The sequence below is a fragment of the Phaseolus vulgaris genome, chromosome 3, assembly GCF_051622355.1.
Source record: "Phaseolus vulgaris cultivar YP4 chromosome 3, ASM5162235v1, whole genome shotgun sequence".
Lineage (NCBI taxonomy): Eukaryota > Viridiplantae > Streptophyta > Magnoliopsida > Fabales > Fabaceae > Phaseolus > Phaseolus vulgaris.
The window spans coordinates 26,837,115-26,858,347 of NC_143500.1; the positions used below are offsets into that span (position 1 = coordinate 26,837,115).

The 21,233-nt window shown below is 32.9% G+C and overlaps 2 protein-coding genes across 3 annotated transcripts; one reads left to right on the plus strand and one right to left on the minus strand.

The window, feature by feature from the left end:
• Positions 1 to 4,355: 4,355 nt before the first annotated feature.
• On the plus strand, positions 4,356 to 9,012 carry LOC137806910 (Zinc finger C-x8-C-x5-C-x3-H type family protein). Of its 2 annotated transcripts, XM_068607287.1 has the most exons (8): positions 4,356 to 4,702; positions 4,817 to 4,959; positions 5,204 to 5,269; positions 5,518 to 5,637; positions 5,755 to 6,069; positions 6,140 to 6,460; positions 7,974 to 8,377; positions 8,736 to 9,012. In XM_068607287.1, exons 1-7 carry the CDS (start codon positions 4,615 to 4,617, stop codon positions 8,370 to 8,372), a joined length of 1,452 nt encoding a protein of 483 aa, XP_068463388.1. In that variant the 5' UTR covers positions 4,356 to 4,614; the 3' UTR covers positions 8,373 to 8,377; positions 8,736 to 9,012. The 2 variants fall into 2 exon arrangements, with proteins under 2 accessions (XP_068463388.1, XP_068463387.1); XM_068607286.1 differs by having other exon boundaries at positions 7,974 to 9,012.
• A 6,362-nt stretch (positions 9,013 to 15,374) lies between these two features.
• LOC137805835 (ethylene-responsive transcription factor ERF086) lies at positions 15,375 to 16,898 on the minus strand. The gene has a single exon (XM_068605744.2). It carries the CDS (start codon positions 16,727 to 16,729, stop codon positions 15,677 to 15,679), a length of 1,053 nt encoding a protein of 350 aa, XP_068461845.1. The 5' UTR covers positions 16,730 to 16,898; the 3' UTR covers positions 15,375 to 15,676.
• Positions 16,899 to 21,233: the final 4,335 nt, after the last annotated feature.

Genomic DNA, 21,233 nt, shown 5'->3' on the forward strand with positions numbered 1-21,233 from the left:
ATTATGAATTATTTGAGAAGTATATAACAACAAAGGATAAGACATTAGAAACTGAACATTATAGGTTTTTGCAATAAAATTAAAAATAACCGTAATAGTTAAATGTCATCAATAATGTTCAGGTTTTGCTAACATGGATTTGTGAAAATAAGGAAGAGATTAAAAAAAGTTATGTCATTGACCATTAACACTTTGTATTATGATAATTAAGTTAGGCTCATAGACAAAGAATGCACCAAAATAGTTATGTTGTCTTTGTGCACTCTCACTGCCTATCAAGACAGTCCAACATTATGATAAGAAACAAAACATTAAACCATGATGTTTGACAACATAATTGTTCTTTTTATAAGGTTAAGGATATAATCAGTGACATAATTGTGGGATCATATAAATTACAGTCGCAACATAGGAACACAGAAGTAATTAAAGGCAAAGGGAAAATTTTATGAATTAAATAATATAATAAAATATGAGCTTTAACTGTTTTTACTGATGTGAAACTGAATTTTCTACTGTGATAATAATAAAAAAGTTATTTTATACTCAAAGATTTTAAACTATAATATTAAGAAAATGCAAAAGAAAGTAAATTCATAGGTGAAACAAATACCTAAATATTTGGCACAGTAATTGTAGTCAATCATAGTCTATAGGAAGTATAGGAAGTGAGATAGATGCTTGACTTGCAAAATAAATATTAATGAAAAATTATGTATAAAAACCTCACTTTCTTACAATCTTCAAAGTCTAACATTTTTAATTTAATTTTTTAAGCCTAAAAAATAGATTATTTTAGTTGACAGTAGATGTCTTGAAATTGTAAAAAGTTATAAACAATATTATATAATATAACAGTTTCTTTTTAAGGGAAATTCAATGTTTTTTTAGAAATTAAAAAATAGAATAAAAAGTTTAACTGATAAAAAACAGGGGACAGGTAAAAATAGAAATGACAAAAAAATAATCAACGATTTTTTACTTTGAAAATGACAATTAAATATTATAAATATTTCAAAAATACTGTAAATAAAATTATATATATATATATATGCTTCATTAGGAATAGATTGTCTGAAACTAAAGAAATTAATATCTTGTAAATAATACTATACTTTACAGATATTTATTTAGTTTATTTTTATTTTCTTATTCTTGTTAGTCTTTATTGTGTTAAGTGAATTAAGAAGTTGGCATTTTTTAGACATTGTGTGATAAGGTCTATATATATTAATTTGCTATTTAAATCAATAATATTGTTAATAAAAGCACCTAATATGTTCTTAAAAACACTAGGAGGACACTTTAGAAACATTTGACTGGGATAATAGATTTTCATCTAATATGTTCTTAGAATTCTTTATGAATACGTATAATCCACCTATGTATCGTTTTTGTTAACATGAGTTTTGGTCTAGTTCTCTCATATTTTTGTATTTTTTTTTATAATACTTTTTTCATGTGATGACGGATGATTGTTGTTACTTGAAGTGTCAGCCTATCTGAGATGTCAAGTTGCATAGTGATGTCTAACATGAAAACTTTTATTAAAAAAAGAGATTGTAAATTCTGGAATTCATTATGAGACAAGAGGAGATAACAAACTATTGATATTACAAAGTTAAGAGTGAATGAAGAATGATTTCATTCAGAAAGCAAAACTCATTTACAGAAATAATCATTCGATATATAATCTGAGAGGAGAATCATTTCATTGGTATAATAGGCTTCTATCTAGTGTTCTTAAAATTCTTCATGAATAGGTATAATATACCTATGTATCGTTTTTGTTAACATATGGGTTTTGGTCTAGTCCTCCCATTTTTTTTCTTTTTTTTAATAATACTATTTTCATGTGATCACAGTTGATTGTTGTTACTTGAGGTGTCAGCTTAGCTGAGATGTCAAGTTGCATAATGATGTCTAACATGAAAACATTTTTATATAAAAAAATTGAAAGGAGAAACCAGAAAACTATCAAATAATAGAAAATAGAACTAAGCATTAGACGTTATAGAGACGATTTAATGCTATATATATTGTCTAATACACTAGACATTATAAACACCATTTAACAATAAACTCCGTCAGCATCACAAAAACCAATGATAAAAGAACTTGAGTTTTCTCTAACAAGACCATGACGAATGATACTAACAATGTATCTAAAAATGTGTTTAACAACTTTCTAGCGATGGTATTGAGACTTGTGCAAACAAAACTTATTTATAGCAAAAGAAAGCTTTGGTGATAAGAATGTATTTAAGGATACAAAACAATCGAACAATACAAAGTGGGATTAATAACAACAACACAAGCATCTTATTGAAGATGTAAAGGTGATATCATAGGAGTGGATTGATGGTTGGGATGAAACATATCAATTTTTCTTAAAAGATCAATGATATATTAAGCTTGAGACATACAAATTGCAATCAAATGTGCTAAAAACCTTTATTACAAGAAAGTAATGTAGAAGACCAAGATCCTTCAAAGCAAAAGATGAACTTAGCATTGAGATAAAAGAGTCTATGACAGATAAAGATTAACCAATAATGATAATATTGTCTGCATATACAAAAATAAAAATAGTGGAAGAGTTAGAAAATTTAACAAATAATTTGAACGGTTGTAGAGTCCAATTGAACTTATGAACCAAGCTTTGGACGTTTGTTTAAGACCACATGAAAGTTGTTGCATGTAAACATTTTCTTCCATATATTTACTCAGAAAAACATTGTTAAGACATTGTTAACATTAATTTGATAGATCGACCACTAGACACTTCCATAATGAATAACAAGAATCACTCGAATGGTGATATGTTTAATCAATGGACTAAGCATTTATATGTAATTTAAACCCTTAATTTGATTGGCAATGAGACGAGTCTTGTGTTTTTGAAACTCCCATCAACATTAAACTCATTCTTAAAAATTCATTTACAACCAAAAACCATAACACCAAAAAATTATATAGTAGGATAATGGATTTTAGTTTTAAGTAAAGCATTGTATTCATTTGTCATTGGAGAAGATAAAATATTCTTTTAAGAGTGGTAAACTATAATTTATTTCAATTCATTTAAAATTAAGTTTTAGAAAATAATTAACACTATTTAAATTTAAGTTCACCTGAATTCTGCACACACATGCACCTAATTCATACTGCACATTCTATACATTATTATTTTTATAACCATTATCTTTCCTTAAACATAGAAGTTTGAAGTTTAATTAAAAACAATGGTTTTAATTAAAAAAAATATATTTTTAAGGATAAAAAAATGAAAACATTGACATTAAAACCTAAATTAAATTAAGAAGATAAATATTAAATATTGGTTGAAAACTACGCCTTCCAGGGAGAGACAAGTAATTTACAGGTATTTGTGCCGAAATGTAGGAGTGCTGCAAAACCTACTTTGTGTCAACCAATGAGGTTTGAAGATAAAGTGAAATTTCATTACACAATTAAGCAGAGACAGAATCTAAATGGAAGCTAATGGAAAGATATGAATAATTTGTTTTCATTTGATTCGGCCAAAGTTGAAATGAAGCAATCTTGACGGGAATGTTGGAAGCTTTTGTTATTATACACTGTGCGACAAAAATTTCTGAAATTCAATAACCGAGTCTGAAAGTAAGGAAGAAACTGATTAGTTGGAAGTTCATAACATGTAAGGGAATAGATCCCGAAATCCCACAGTTACATCATACATAGTGCTGTTTCCTTTAACCTTTTTTTTACCACTTTTAAGGAAGATCTAACATGTTTCGGCCACGTGGAGCCAATGACATCTACTCGTGTTTCTTTTCTTCCCCAGCGACAACGCCTGCCCACAACCATGAACAAGATTAACTAATTAATCATCTCACTAAATTTATTCCTTACTTTTTGTGTTTAATATAAATAGGACAAATGCATCACCTCCACCACACAATATCTTCCACATATTGTATTCACTTTTCTTACCACCACTTATCTGCACTAATATAACCACGTTTCAAAATTCAACTAATTTCATTTTTATGTAATATTCTATAATTTGCAACATCACTTTTAAGATAATTATTTTAAATTAACAAACTTACTATATATTAATCATTCCTTTAGTGAGATTTGTTAAAAATGTAAAATTTCTTTATATTGTGGGTGGAGGGACTATTTTCTCAAAGAATAATGCTAGAATCTTAATACCTTTATATAGATTCTTCATTTCTAAAAAAGTAATTTACAAATGTTAATAATTAAGAATGAAAAAGGGAGATTATATTAGTGTTTTTTTATATTTGGGTAATTTTATGACATGTTTGGCGGGTACATAAATAATAAACCAACACTCTCTCTCTCCTACCAATGAAAAGAGTCTTTCAAAGGAAAAAAATAAAAATAATTAAGAAAAGAAGGTTAGAAACTGAAAGAGAGAGAAAGTAGAGAGAGAAAGAGAGCAACTAATAGTGTGGAAGAAACATAGAGGCAGTGTATGTGAGTGAGTGAGTGAGTGAGAGAGAAAGAGAGAGAAAATCCGAAGCAGTTTCTCACTCTTTTGATCGGAACCTCTCATTCCTGCCTTCAGATTGAGTCCCTTTTTTCTTCCCTTTGGTCCGTACAATGGAGCGGTACGGCCGGGCCAGTGAAGGGTCGCAGTCTGATCCGTCGCCGGAATGGACCGTGGCCGGCGCCGACGCTGGCATCGAAGGTGACTCTATCCGCATTATCTGTTATTTCCTTCACGATTTTCGATTTGCGCAGAATAATGCAGAGTGTGATAATAATGGAAGTAGGTTTGATCTTGATTTCGCTATTAATGCAGAGTCCTCGTGGCAACTCGGATTAGCAGCTGCCGAATCGTACCCTCTGCGTCCCGATGAGGCTGATTGTATCTACTACTTGAGGACGGGATTTTGCGGTTACGGCACACGGTGTCGTTTCAACCATCCTCGCGACCGTGCTGCGGTAATAAATAAATCTTCTTCTTATTTCTACTTTCTCAGGGTTTTTGGTTGTTGCTTGCTCCTGTGTACATGCGTGTCTCCAATTTCGCCTTTGATCTTGGCTTTGTACAATTCAGTTTGTTGAATTTTACTTGTGTTGTGGGTTAATTGAACTCAGTTGCGCGAGATTTAGAGGTCTGCATTGGACACTGTGATCGAATGATGTTTCCTAAGTTGGAACTATTTATGCATGTTTTGTTACTTAGGTCATTGGAGCTGCGGCGAGGACTGGAGGGGAGTTTCCAGAGCGCGTGGGGCAGCCTGTGTGCCAGGTTTTTAATATGGCTTTCATAGATTCTGTGCTGCACCTGTATTAAATGGTTGCATTTGATTGGTGATACTGTAAATGCAATTACTTTATGTTTTACAAAATGACGTGTTCTGGTGTTTTTTTTTTTAATAAATGTCAAGGTTTGGGTGAAAATTGAAATTGACTTCTATTTCTGTTCTGGTTGTCTTCAATGCTCGTGGCCTTCCTTATGTGTTGGTTGTGTTGTATATGCTCGTGGTTGAACTGCAGTACTATATGAGGACGGGATCATGCAAGTTTGGTGCATCCTGCAAATACCACCATCCTAGACAGGCAGCAGGCACTGCTACCCCTGTGCCACTTAATTATTATGGATATCCGTTGCGAGTGGTCTGTATCGTTCTATGTTTATTGTCTAATATTATATGTTCTTTGTGAATGATGGGATCATATTTTCTTAGTGAGGATGGAAGTTTGATTCAAACTATTTTTCATAAACAATAACAGGGTGAGAAAGAGTGTTCCTATTATGTGAAAACTGGACAGTGCAAATTTGGTGCAACTTGTAAATTCCACCATCCCCAGCCTGCAGGTGTCCAGGTTATTGCACCATCACCGGTTCCCTCAGTTTCACATCTGCCTGTGCCTGTACCTTCACCAGTATATCCAACTGTACAGCCCCAATCTGGCCCTTCGCAACAACAATATGGTGTACTTGTTGCAAGACCACCTATGCTACCCGGCTCAGTAGTTCAGGGTCCGTATGGGCCTATGGTAGTGTCTCCTGCCATGGTCCCCTTTTCAGGATGGGGTCCTTATCAGGTAGGTCCACTATGAACTGCTTACTCAAGTTATGTGCACATTTACTGAAGCTTTTAGGCACTTGGTGCAGGCTCCGGCAACAACCCCTGTAATTCCATCTAGCACTGCGTCTAATGTTGGTTCAACACAGCTTTATGGGATAACCCCGCTACCTTCGTCGGCAGCTACTTATACTGGACCTTATCAATCTTCTGGTTCCTCAATTGGTCCTTCAGGTGCTATTCAGAAGGAGCATCCATTTCCAGAAAGACCTGATCAACCAGAATGTCATTATTACATGAAAACAGGGGAGTGCAAATTTGGTCCATCTTGCAGATACCATCATCCACCAGACAAGGGTGCACCTAAAGCAAATGTAATCCTTAGTCCTGTGGGTCTTCCTCTGCGTCCGGTAATTTCAACTTCTTTGGTGCTTTATACTGGGCTGTCCTTAAAAAAGGATTACAGTAGGAATCATTTTTGTTTTTATTTTATGCTAGCTATTTTTTAGATACCTTTCTATTTTCATGCATTATGCATTCATGTTGGACTACACATTCTGTTGGTTTTTAGAGTCACCTTTTAGGATTTTGGAATTTCTATTTTGTAAAACATCCTTTTTAAGTGTGCTTCTGTTCCTTCTTTTAGGTTTTGGTTTTGTTAAATAAATTCTAGTTTATCACCGTAATACTTATAGTACTTATATCTGTATGTTAAATCATTTTTCAATTCTGGTTGTATGGATATGATCTTTGACTGGCCAGGGAATATTTTCTTGAATGATTGAAACTTTTGCACTCATCTTTAAATTTCATCAAAAGAGAGTGGGCAGCAAGGATCAAATCTGTATGCACTGGTTAGATTCTCCGGTAGCATGTTGTCTCAAAATAACCAGCTAATCCCTGATCTCATACTAGTAAAAATCCCAAAATTGTTTCTTATTAATAGGTTCGATTATTTTGTTTATACTTTTATTGAATTTCAAATGGAGTTTTACTGAAGTTCGATTCTTGGTTTTCCGCTGGTTGCCAGCATTTATATTCTGTTTGTGGATCTATCCGGTCAAGTGCAAGCCATTTTTTCAGCTACTTGTTTGACATTGTGTTTTAAATCCACCATAGTTTATTAAACCTTGTGCATTGCCATGACATCATTGTTTTCATTGTCTAATTTATATGTCACGTGTTATGTCCTACTTATTTCCATTCTTATTGGATGTTTATTATTTACCTTCTATGAAGCTATGGTTCAGTCTATTGGAGCATTCCACATTATTTTCACTTGTTTGTATGCTTGAAATTTATCTATATTATGAAATGTCTTTCTAATATGAAGTTGTGATTAAAAACCGTAAGAGTATTGTATGGGTTTTTGGCTTTGTATGGAATTGGTTGACATTGTTTGTATTTTCCTTTAATCTTTGTCGATGCCACGAATTTCTGGTTTCTGTGTTTAGTGAGGTGTTCATAACTGTATATGTGCTCTGTTATCTGTTGTTCTCCTTAGAGCTATGTTCTCGTGCTAGCTTGAGGTGTTCAACCTTATTTTTATTAGTAATTTCATATTTCATTCTTGTAATTTTGGATTAGGTTGATTTCTATTTTCAATGTACAAACAGATGTTGATGTTTCATTGCATGCTTCCTCGTGTTATTTTACGAGAACATTTCCAGTCTTCGTAGGCTAGACGATAATGATCTTTTTGGCTATTCTTTCTCTCTCCGTATTGCTGTAGCATTTTATTTTGTTCTCTGGACTGTGGTTGAAGAATAGACATGTAATTGTTTTTACTCATTATGACTTTATTTGCTTAAAGAACTGTTTATGCAATGATAAATCTGCCTATTTTGTTTTAGCTTTTAAATGATCTGACTGCATTCATAAATTCTTAATTGTTAATCGTTTAACTTTGTGTTTGATAATCAGGGGGCACAGCCTTGCACTCATTACACCCAGCGTGGAGTTTGCAAATTTGGTTCTGCATGCAAATTCGATCATCCTATGGGATCACTTAGTTATAGTCCATCTGCCTCTTCCCTGGCCGACATGCCAGTTGCACCCTATCCTGTGGGTTCCTCAATTGGTACTCTTGCTCCGTCATCTTCATCGTCAGAGTTGCGGCCTGAGCTTGGTGCAGGAGTCAGTAAGGAGTCCGTTTCATCCAGAATGTCTTCGATGAGCACGTCAACTGGATCAGTTGGTTTGACCTTGTCAAGCGTTGGACACATCTCTCATTCAAGCACCCAACCATCTGCTCAAAGTTCCAGTTCTTCAGCAACTACCAGTGCTACCACAAGTAGCACTGTCTCTCACACCTCAAGCTAAGCAATGTGAATGAATTCCTCATTAATACTCCTTTTTATCTCAATTTTTCAACCGGCCATCAGTACTTAAGGAGGTTCCCAAATAGGTTTTATTTTTCAATTATTCCAGTTCCCACATTCAGGTCTAGCACACTTTGCACCAATTGTCTGTGTTCATATAATCTTTCTGTGGCCATCCTTTTTATCTTGAATAATCCATGGCCAACCTTGAGAATTTTAGCAACCCATACACGCACCTTGCTTTTGGATAACTTCAAAAGTATCTGCAACTTCATTATGCACATGTCCATCCACATCTCCAATTTTAGTAGTTTATGGTGCTTATTTATGCTTCAATCTTTTTTGATGAGAAAATTTCTGCCAGGAGTTTCATTGACCGTGTGTAATCTCTCTTCACATGAATCCCTTTTGCATTTGGGAATACATCTAAATCCTTTCCTGGAATGTCCTGTTTGCCACTGTTCCCCACTTATCCAAGGTTTGACGTGAAGAGCAGTAATCAGGAGACTACAATGAGGCTTCACATTGCTATCTTTTATGATTTTAGATACACGGTGATGTTGTGACAAGTAAAATGCTTGACTTGGTACTTACGTTTATTACAGAATACATATATGAAGAAAGACATTTAAATTAACACATTTTAAAGTCTAATAATCTTTTTTTTCAGTCATTTTACCTGATAAGGGGATTTTTATGGAGGATTTCTTTTTAATTATTTTCATCACCCTCCCTCATTATATTCGGATATGTTTGTTGTAAGATGGTTGTACTTAAAAATAGAATGCATTTTACTCCAGCTAACGAGCACAGGGCAGCGTGGCATGCAACGGCACATACAACGCAATGCAGAGACAAATATAAGGTACACGTGTTCTTATTTCTTAGCCGCTTCAGAGTTTAAGGCCAGGTGTATTGCACGACCTCACCACCCTAACCGACGTGACACTAAAAACGACGTTTTCTAATCAACCTTAAAAATCAAATATTAAACTGCTCTCTTCAAAGTTTATTTTCCTTTCTTTAAAAGGAGTTTCTTTTTTGTTTCGGCGTAGATACAATACAAGACCCAGTTTTGTATCCATTTCAAATTAACGGTAGATGCTGTTGGTAAAACCTATGTTGTCAGCCTCTGAACTGGAATGAATCTCTCGTCAAATTATTTATGTTTTAGAAAATTATGTTACAACATGTTTTTCCATTTTTTTTAGATTTATTAAGCTCGGTTTTTCTTTATTCTATTAAAAAGGTTCTTAGTATCTCTATAATTGGATACTTAGATTTTAATCAACGATACAGGACAACGGACAAAATGAAAATAACGAGTCAAATGAGAATAATTCTGAAAGAGGACTTTAAAGTATTTTTTTATGGCCCTTTTTAGGGTTCTTCGCACTTGAGTCCTTTAAAATTGAGAAAAGTTTTTTATATATCAATGACTTTTTTAACTTTAAAGGGGCCATGTAAGGAAAGTCTATTAAAGTAATGTTTTCATTAATAAAAATTATTCTAAAACTAATAATGGGAAATACTGAGTGTGAGAGTATTTCTAATACTAGGACCAAATTGTCAGAAAATAGTTAAATTCAAGACCAGTATCGACGCCTCTTTCTTTCCTCATTCTCGAATCATCCTTGTTGCGTTGTTCTTGCATGCTATTTTTCATTACGTTAAATGGTGCATTTTTGGTATTCTGTTATGCAGGAAAAAAATTCCATCCTTATACGTTCAATCTCTAATGTGGTGTTGTTTTGATAGACGTGATGATAAATATATGCACGTTGTCCTGTATTTTGTTTAAGTATGTTTTTCCTTTCTATCTAAAGTTTTTGTCATGGGATAAAAGCTTCAACTGGAGCAAACTTAATACTCTCGTATATTTCGGTCAAGCCATTAATGTTTTGAACGATTTAAAGCAACGATTTGTGTTGCTTCGCTAAACTTCAAGAAGAGGTTTACAACCTCAAATAGGATTTAACACAGTCGACATGTACTTTACAAGTTCAAGTCAATTTGAGGAACTTGATAATTATATGCTGCTCCCTGCATCCAATCATTTTATACATGCCCCCAATCAATTTTTGAAGTTCTAAAATTCTCCTTCGTTTCGAAATAGACATTTCAAAATTAAAAAATAATTTGAAAAAGTAAATTCATAATAGATTTTGAAAAATTGGAAAACCAAATCTTATTCAAGAAAAACAATTCTGAAATACAAGAAATATATTCCAGAAAAGAAATTTTAAAGAATAAAATCTGAAAGGATATTATGAAAAAAGAATTCGGAAAAGTGTTCTGGAAACTCAAATTCGAAAATGTATTTTAGAATATCAAATTTGGAATACAATTTTAGTTGTACCCTACCCATATTTAAAAAACTATAAAGTGCATTTTGGTCATTTTGCTTCAGTGATTGGGTGCGAGTCTAAATTTGTTGGGTACGGGAAATAATTGTCTTATCTGTATGATCATGTGCATCCTTTAGTAATTCACTTTTGTTTATCAAATCCTATCCTTTACCTACAATTAATAAAATCTTCTCCATGTTGATTTAATTTGGGTGACATACAAATCCCAACGAAAGAGCCAAACACTTTTGTCATCGTTGTAGAGTAGTGTTCTTCTTCTTTTTCTTTTGGAAAGAACTAAGGTTATGAGAATAACAAAGGGAGTGCTACGGAAAGACAGCTTCTTAAACTTTCAAAATATCAAAATTGTCCTTCAGTAAAAAAAAAAAAAAATGAAAGTTGTTTTACATTTTGTAGGCGATTGAAAAAGAAGGTGCTTGGTGTGGTGCTGGATCACACAATCCGGTTTGTTACGCATAAAATAAAAATATTCCGAATTAGATAATTTGTATGTATATTGGATTTGGAATGTAGCAAAATCACACTTCCAAATTGTGTAATCTGGTACTAAATAAACTATGGATTATGCAATTCAAAAGTCATTTTTCAACTTGATATATGCCTTACGAATTACAAAATCCAGAACTCATTTTGCTATTGAAATTTGGCTTATGGATTACTGAATTCAGAAGTCATTTTGAAACAAAAATTGCAACCTTCGAATTACGTAATTCGAAACTTAATTGGACAACACTATCGGATTATGTAATCTAAAACCCTAAGTACACAACTGTCCATACCAGATTATGTAATCCGGAACTTATTGCAACCCTAAATTGGATTAGGTAATCCAGAACTACTTTAAACACCTAAATCGGATTATGTAATCCAAAATTACTTTAAACACTGAAACATTACCTAGTTAAATAATCCGGTACCTATTTCTGCGAAGGAACAAACGAACGCACAAACGCTTTCAAATATTTCCACAAGAATGAAAATCAGTACAGTGAAATTACTAACCTATGAATGAAGAGGGTAGTGGTGAATGATGGAGAATGAGAGATTTAAAAGGGATGAGAACTTTCAGAGAAGAAGAGTTTGAGAGAAGGAGAATTTAAAACAAGAAGAAAGCTTGGAAGGAGGTGGGAGGGGGTGGGTTGTGATGTTGGAGAGTGAAAGGGACACCGTGAAAGAGAATTAAAATTAGGTTAAAATTATATTTTAATTTTTTAATATTTTTTACTGAAAGGTATAATAGTAAATGCGCTTTTAGTATGGGGTGGTGGAAGAAGTCATGGAGGTGCAGGAAGAAGTTGTCCTACGAAAACGTGGCTATTCACTTGGGCCTCGCACTACTTCGAACACCTTCAATTTAACAGTTGTTGGGTCCATGAGTACTACATAACGGGAAGTAGATAACAACATCAACAAAGTCACAAAGATTTCTTTTTGCCCCTATGCTTTCCTTATGCAAACTCCCTAAAAATATAAATGCCATTTTTTCTTGTTGTATTAAAGGGCAACTAAGGAGAATTTGTTGGTGTTGTGGTGTTGTGTTCTTATGTTGTGTTGCTTCACACTTGAAGCATTGATTTATGTTCTTTGTTATCCATGGTTGAGTGGTTGAATAAGTTTTGGCAAGATTGAGACAAAGTGAAGATAGTGATGTCTGAAAATAGGGAAGAGATTTATGTTTGGTTTTGATGTTTCCTAGATTTTTAGTTTGAAATTTTTTTCTAGATTTTGCAATTTGAAAGTTTTCTGATTGTGTATTTCGTAAGTGATAAGTGATTGTTTTTTGGATTACACATTTGATTTTTGGATTACGCATTTGATTTAGATCATGGGATTCGAAAACTAATTTGAACTTTTTTGTTACACAATTTGAAAATCAATTTTGTGTTTTTATTTTTAGTTAGTTCATTCTTAAGTCTGCTTAATTACAACACAATATCAAAGTGTTACATTCTTTTGTGATTATTTTTGCAACTATTTTGTTACTAGTTATTTTTTTTTACAAAAATGGAATCCAAATTTTGAGATAAAACATAAGATGAAGTTGATATGTTGTTTGATATGGATCAAATGTCTTATATTATAAAATTTGATAATATAAGGTAAATTGGTTGAAAGGGATTGCATACAAGCTTTTACAATGGATGGGGTAAGTAAAATATATTATTATTTTGTGTAAAAAATGTGACAAAAGACATATGTTAAAGTTGTAACGTATTTATGTAGGTATTTGGGACACAAGATGATTTACTTGAATATGTGTGTGGGATAACATTTAAATTTGAATTAGTAATTGCGATATTAAGGTTTGGTACAACAAATAAACAATAAGGAAGAAAAACATATATCTTATTAGGGTGTGAAAAATGTCTTGTTTGATGTGGTAAATATAGGAGATACAAACATGAATTAGCTAATACATTAGTATGTCATTCATATGGTAGCAGATTAAAACATAATGAGCATTCTATGGAGGTTGACATGACTAAAAGTTTATTGAAATCGGCCAACATCTTACTTACTTTGAAGGTGAACAATACAAAAATGTGACTACTATAAAGTAAGTGTACATTGTCAGGTATGTATGTAGAAGATCACAAAAAAGACCAAGAACTGAAATACTCTAGTTAATGATGTTGTTAGAGTGTGACATGTATATACATTGTAGTAGGTTTGACGAGTCCTCGCAAATTGTTACAAATTTTTTTTGACACTCATTGATTCAATAAAATTGATAAATGCATATAACATCATATTATTGATGGACAACACACATAAAACCTAGTAATGGTGAAATTGTGACATTTTTCATTAGTTGAATTAGTTCCTAACCAAGTTATACTCACCAATGTGGAAGATGAACTTTTTGCATCTATATTTTTTTTTTAAAAAGTAAAATTAATAATGATAGTTACACAAAATATTAGGGGTGAAAAAACAAGTTAGTTTGATCTATTTTGTCTTGACCTACCTAGACAATTAAAAATCTTGACTCATTCCATTAGAAGGTAGGATGACATCCTGCTTGCAAGTTTTTATTTAATTTGTTTTTATTTTAATATATATATATATATATATATATATTAAAAAATATTATCAACTTTATAGGTTAAATCACTTCATTATAAATAATAATTAAAATAATTTATAAATATTAATAATTTAAATTACAATATTATGACATATTTGTATGTTTTAAATAATATAATGCAAAAAAAAGTTAATCTTTTAAAATATTTTTTATTTTAATTTTTAATTGAAAAATGGTTAATAAATTCAAAGTAAGATAACGAACTAAAAATACTAGTCTCACTTGCTAAATTGTGGCAGGTCACTTCATGAAACCTAACCTACTTTGTCATACTCACAAAAGAAGATGAGTAATTTGAAGTATATCGTGTTGTTAAAAAATGTGAGTGATTTGTAATTTGTCTTGTAATATTTGAATAGTTTTTTTAATTCTAAAATATAATTAAAAATAAAAATATGAAATCTATACTCTGAATAGAAAGTTCTTTATTATAAATTACTTAATAACAATTCCAGCATCAAATCTTGTAAAATTATTTTTTAATTGTTTTTTCTCGAAACTAATTTATATCAATTCGACCATTAGTTAAGGATTTCGATAAAGTATATCAAATTTGCAAAAAAGAATATAAGCTAAAATGTTAAAAAAAATGACATCAAACTATATCTTACTGTAATGTGATTTACAATATAAATAAATATTTATTACAAAGTATTCTGTGTTTATTATCAAAATATACATGATTATTTTAAAAATATCATGTTTTAAAAGTCGACTCACATGAAAATTACATATGATCAATAAAACACAACGATGTAGGTTAATTTTATGGGACCTATTTATTACAGAGATAAAATGTGTTAGAGGTGTTTGTATTGCTTATCAAGAAACTTATTGTTTTAGTTTTTTAGAGAAATTTATCATAACAATTTATTTAGTAACTATTTTGATCCAAAAACAAAATGCAAGTGATAGGATTTATTTGGAATGCCTTGCTGTCCTGCTTCCCATGTTCCCATACCTAACCATGATATTGGTTAATAAAGCACAGAACTTTTTATTTTGGGTTTGAAAATAAAACCTGTTTTAGAAGGTTATAAAAGAAAAGGGAAAAGGAAGAGGAAAAGAAGGAAAAACAACTCATTATCTAATCAATCAGTAGTCAGGAAAAGGGAATGTACTGCAAGCAATAGATTAGAATCGCGGGTTATTGGCTTCACAATATGTCTTTCTGTGAACCTATATATGCTGTTTGATGGATATGGTTGTGCCATCACTACCTTTATTGTACCCAAAAGTTTAGGCAACTAGCCCAAAAGAAGGATAAAATCATGCCATCAATATGCATCAATATAAATAATAACTTCTTTTTTTGTACTTTTCTTCTTTATATTCTTCTTTCAACTATGATTTTAGCTTTATTTCGAATTGCTCCGATTCTGTTTATAACTTTTTTTACTATGGAAGTTGTTTTAATTGAAGAAGTATGTTTGATTTGGAATTACAAGTTTACTATTACGTATTCATATGCTACTAACTTGTTGTTCTAAGATGATTTCACATCAAAGATATGCCCTCTACCAAAAGGATCTAAAGAGCCAAATGATATGGAAAAAAAAGTAGTATAAATAATAAATAGTAACTGGGGAAAGGGTTTCCATTGATTTGAAAGTGAGAGGTGGTGGTGGAGCTTTTTTCAACATCTCAAAACCTAAAGAGCTCACTCACTCACTCACTCACTCACCCCATCATGTGTGCAATTTAGTAATTACATTAGAAGAAGGAAAAAGGGTTGATAGACCCAAGTTACAAGGAAAATTAAAAAGAAAAACGTACAAGTGCATGCAATGCAAGTACAGAAGGGCTAACTAAGACACTCCTTGATAAATGCACCTCAGTCTCTGAGACTCAGAAGAGTGGGTATCCCAAGTCTACGTCCCCAAAGGGTGGAAGTGATGGAGAACAGGTAGTAGAAGAAGCAGCTTCATTCATTAGCCCATAGCTTGGACTTGGACTAGGACTGTGATCAGTGATGGGATACAATGCATCCATGCACCCATTTTCCACCCTTAATGGGTTCTTAAATATAGCTGAAAGTTCACTGCTGTTCCAATCCCATGACTGTTGATCATCCCATGATCCTTGGCTCAGTTCACTTGGATACCAAAAATCTGAAAAGTTAGAGGCCATTGGTGCCATTTCCATGCCTTCTTGAGAGAATGAAGTCATGTCAACATGCGAGTAGTGGTGATGATTAGTACTCTCAATGGAGTTTGCGTTAGCCTTTTGATCGCTCACATTGCTCTTTCTGGAGTTTGAACTGTTGGTGCTGGAGGAAGCGGGTCTGAAACAGTTATCAGGAACTATGCATTCCAGATAGCCAGAGTTAGAATCACTGGAAAAGAAGTAACTATCATCCTGAGCCGACCCATATGTGGTTTCAACACACACGTCAATATTGTTCAATGGGGAGGGATTTCCACCGTTTGAAGTGTGAATAACCTTGGGGAGGGTATTTTGGTGGTTTGGTTGTTTGGTGTGAGTGGTGTTAGTGAGGAACTGTGAAGGTGGCAAGAGAGGTTGAACTTGAACTTGAACTTGAACATCCGCAGGAGAAAGGATAGTGTGGAAGTTGATGTTGTCAGAGTAAACAAAGTTGGTTCTTGCCTGGCTTCCTTTCATGGACAGAGCAGCTCTGTCATAAGCAAGAGCTGCTTCTTGAGCAGTGTCAAATGTGCCAAGCCAATGCCTTTCTTTGGTTGTGGGGTCTCTGATCTCAGCAGCATATCGACCCCAGGGGCGCCTCCTTACCCCGAGGAACCTTCCTGGCTCTGCTTGCTTCCTTCTGCCTCTTCTCTCACCACAAGGAGATGTGTTGCGTTGGAGAAGAGAGAGACACATTTGAGTTTGGGTGGGATCATATCCTTTGAAGGGTGTATCTGAGGTTCTAGAGGTTGACATTGGTGGGGAAATGGCAAAGAAAATTTGGAGTGAAATGAGCTGAGGAAATGTGAGTGGGCTACTGGGAGTTAAATAGTGTGCCAAATGAAGAGAGGACAGAACAGAATGGGGACTGCAGAAGGTAGGACTTAGGACTTAGGAGCAGTGAAGGTTATGTTATGATGAATGGGAGAAGTCTTGGGGAGTCTTTTAAAGACTGTGACTTGATCATGCAAGGAAGAAAAAGGACATTTTGCAGATGTCATTCTTTGGAGACCATCCTCCCCTTTCCACCTACTTTTTTAAATCTTTCTTTTTCTCATTTCTATTAAACCTCAACTTCTCCATCCCATTTAGTTAAGACTCACAACTAAACAGTGAAAATAAAGATTCCCTTCACTTGTCAAGTACCTTAAATGGGGCTCTACACACTGCACTTTTGAGATCTTATTTTTTGCAACAGTCACTTTCTTTCTAGTTCCAACCACAGCATAAAATGTGTTTTCTGTTTCTTAGCAATAATAAGCACAGACATAGACAATGAGTTGGAAAATCCATAAAATTTACACGGAGTAGTTGAATACTGTAAAAGTTAGTGAGGTAATTATTACATCATCACCATGCAAGCTATTGGGATTTGATAAGAATTCACAAAGTTAAAATCTCTATTCATATCAGTTCACGTGTAAACTCCCAGCTAATCAACTAACTACCTGGAATTGACCTTGTAAGCTCTATTTTGCTATTTCCAATACAAGGGAAAATATAATGAAAAAACAGGCATACTTAAGCACCAAAAACAAAAGCTTTCCCGTTAATTACTACTTTTCATTTTAATTTATGTACAAAGAAATCTAAAACATAAAATTTCTCCTTCAGTTTTTGCTCTAGACTTGATAGATAGATAGATAGATAGATATTGAGCTATAAGGTTACGTTTTTGAGATAATACATACACTGCTGTTTTTATGAGAACTTTCCTGGGTGATTGAATGATTGGTGTAAATGAAATCTGAAATTTTATTATGCTGGAATCAGTCCCTGACAAAAACCAGAAAGGGAAAAACAACTGCGTGGTTTTGTCTAGTACATACTTACTCCTTGAGAGTCTCAAACATTTGAATTTGGAGGTACTAATCTTAGCATGACATTCACACTAGCTGCATGTATTATGCACATGTGAATCCGCGTTTTATGCAAAATAATCAACCAATTACAAAGGGAGCTTCTTGTTTGCTTCATGATTTTCAAAGGGAGCAGTTAAAATCATCTCTAATTACACACAAAATTATCCAACAATTTTATATTGTATGACCCTTCCCTGTCTTGTGTCATGGAAACAACCCCACACTCGAGTACAAAAATAAAAAGTTCCCTTTTGAAGGGCCCGCAAGACAAACTCTTAACTTTGTTTGTTCTCTATATATATATACACATTATGTTTCATATATAAACAGTACATTTTTAAATTTCTTTTGGCAATTCAATTGTTGAATTTTTAATTCCAGTACAAGTGTTTATTTGGGCCAAACTGATCATAGCGGTTGACCATGGTCTTAGCTTAGTGCCCTGTTATGATTATGTGACTCAGTCAGGTAAAACTAAACCTCTTAGATAAAAGTGTAGATCAGTTCTTTTTTTACTGGACTAGAATTTGGATCACTTAGCTTACACTGTCAAGTTTTCACATCCTTTTGAACAACATTCCTGCAGATCTAAGTTTATTTTGAAACTGCATATTGCTAATATAGTCTCATTGCTCAGAGTCTAAAACAAAGTAAGTTTATAAACTTTTTTCTCTTTTAATCTTTTAAAATGTTTTTTAAAAAAAAAATCGTCAACAAACACCTACCTCCAAAATAAACAATACTTTAACAATTTAAATTCAGAGCAATATACTCGTATTATGAACCTTGAAAAGATGCTTACAACTGTGCATTATGAAGATTATAACAAATTTTGGTGGTAGTTGTGTTTATGCTAAAAGATGAACTTATGAATCTACAGTGCAGAGTTTTAAGGCTTGTGACTGGCATAAAATTAAATAGAGAACAAAAAAATGCCTTTTTGGTTAATCACCTTTACTATCTCTGATCTCCAAAAGCCAATATTAAAAGGGTGTAGTCAAAAGGGCAATGAAAAGTTTAAAGGAGATTAGCACGTTGAGTTGGATTAAACCGCCCCCACAAAGCTAAAGCATAGTGGGCACATTTTTATTAGTACATAGTTCCTACAAGGAAAATGTAATTTAGTACTGTTTTAAATAAGTCTGCAATCACATGCCTATAAGCATTGGAAATAGCACAATGCTAATCATTCAAATGGGTCAAGCCGTTTTGTTCTTCTCAGCAGATTATTTCCTAGTGCCAAATCTCTTTTTTGACTATCATCTTAATGCTTAAGAAATTCAAATTAAAAACATCTCATTGAAAAAATATCATTAATATATCTCTGCTGTGATTTTCAATGCATTTTTTAATATGAATTTCAACTGAAAAACCCTATTAACCAGTAGGATAATGATTAACAGTGTCAAAGTTTTTGCAACTAGTAATAAGTGTAGGCTCATGAAAGGATAGAGATGTCACACGGGCTCAACTACATTTGTTTAAGATTAATTAGTGATTTGTGTTTGTTAATTGATTGGGGTTTGAATCCAAGACCCTTGACTCATCCACTAAAGATTCCAAGAGGCAGAAAGATAGTATGTTAGCTCCATTTGGGTCCCAGAGAGAAAGGGCAAAATATTAGTATTGAGCATGGTATCATAGTGCTCTCGTGTACCAAGACAACTTAATGACTACTAATATGAAAAAAAAGAACACACATAAATAGAAAATTCAGAAAATGGGCATGGAGAGTTTTCTGTCATAGTTTTTTTTTTCATTATGAAGAGTGCTAGCTGAATGAATATATGGTAAAAGGGAAAAGCAAAAAAAAAAAAAAAAACAGTGTCATTTAAATAAAACATGGGAAAAGTATACATATATTACAGTATTACAGTGGTGGGTAATTAAGAAAAGAAGTAGATTTGAAGAGAGGAAGAAGAATGAAATGCCATGGAAGGTTTTGGAAGTTAGCATTAAGAAAGAAGAAAAGGTTAGTCAATGGGTGTCTCAAAAGATGTGACTTTGAAGTTGGGTTGGCAAAGGGTACATATTGACAAGGTGCTTTAGACATCCCTAAAATAGATGTTTTTCTTCCATAATGACCAAACAAGAGGGCAAAGAAAGGTAGCTCAGAGTGTGTGTGTCTCTCTCTCTTCTTAATGTTTTTTATTTTGTCTAAGATGGTTTTTAGCACGTAACTTTTTATGGTCAGAAGGGAATTGTGCACATTCTCCAAAAGTGGCACACACTTTTTTGCTAATGTTAAAGGTCGTCCGGGATTTAGGGAAAAAGATAAACATGTTTTTTAGGACTTGGATTTTGACGGAAGAAGAAACTAAGTAATGGTGTTTAATTAAGTGACAAGTGTTCTTGGAAGCACTTTTGGTTCAAAGCTGTCCCATGTTAGCTTTTGATGCTTCGGCTTCTTTCTGCTCAAAAACAACCACACTCGTGTCCTTCCACAAATCAGTGTTTTTTGGAATTTAAACCCTCTTCTTTCGCAAGTGTGTTCTGTCTCATGACCACCTCAACGCTACTTCACAATGCCATCCAATTATGCATTATTGATGCTTTAGTCAAAGTTACATGATAACATGCAAGCCTCTCACGTGATTGGAGACAACAAGCAAACTTTTTTTAATGAAAACTTAGGTTCAAAGTAATCAAATCTATCTAAAACTTACTTCCTGCCTTGAATTTTAGTTAGTTTTCTTACATATGTTTTCCCATTTTATTTTATTTTGATAGGTTACTTTTTATCATATATTAGTATATCATACATCATTAAGACTCATTTGATCATAACAGTTAATCAGACAGATGATGTGGTTGACATAACTCTAAAAGATCCAATAAACATTTTTTTTGAGATAATATGATTAACATAATCTTAATTTCGAGATTAACCCGATAACTTATCCTAATCTAGACTCGAAGACTCACTATGATCTTATAAATGTGCATATCAATCAAGATAAATGTACACATTAACTAATATTTATTATTTTACGTATCAAGATCTAATTTAAGCATCACTCTTCACCGATTGAAAACCTCACTACTTTGTTGACTAGATCTTATAAATATGCATATCAGTCAAAATATGTAATAGATAATATTTATTATTCTTACTTACTATGTATCAAGATCTAACTTAAACATTGAAATACCTTTTTTAAGTATTCGTCCTCACAGATTGAAGACCTCACAACTTTGCTGACTAGGATCGTCCCTACGAGAATAATTAATATTGTTAATTTAAAAAAAAAAAAAAGTTATTATCAAATGTATTTATTAAATGCTAAGTATGAAAAACATTAAAAAAAATTGAGATGCTAGTTCTAATCAAAACCGACCTCGAACTTGTTTAACGTTGTAATAAGTATAAGGACGTGCATATATTATTGTTGTTCCTG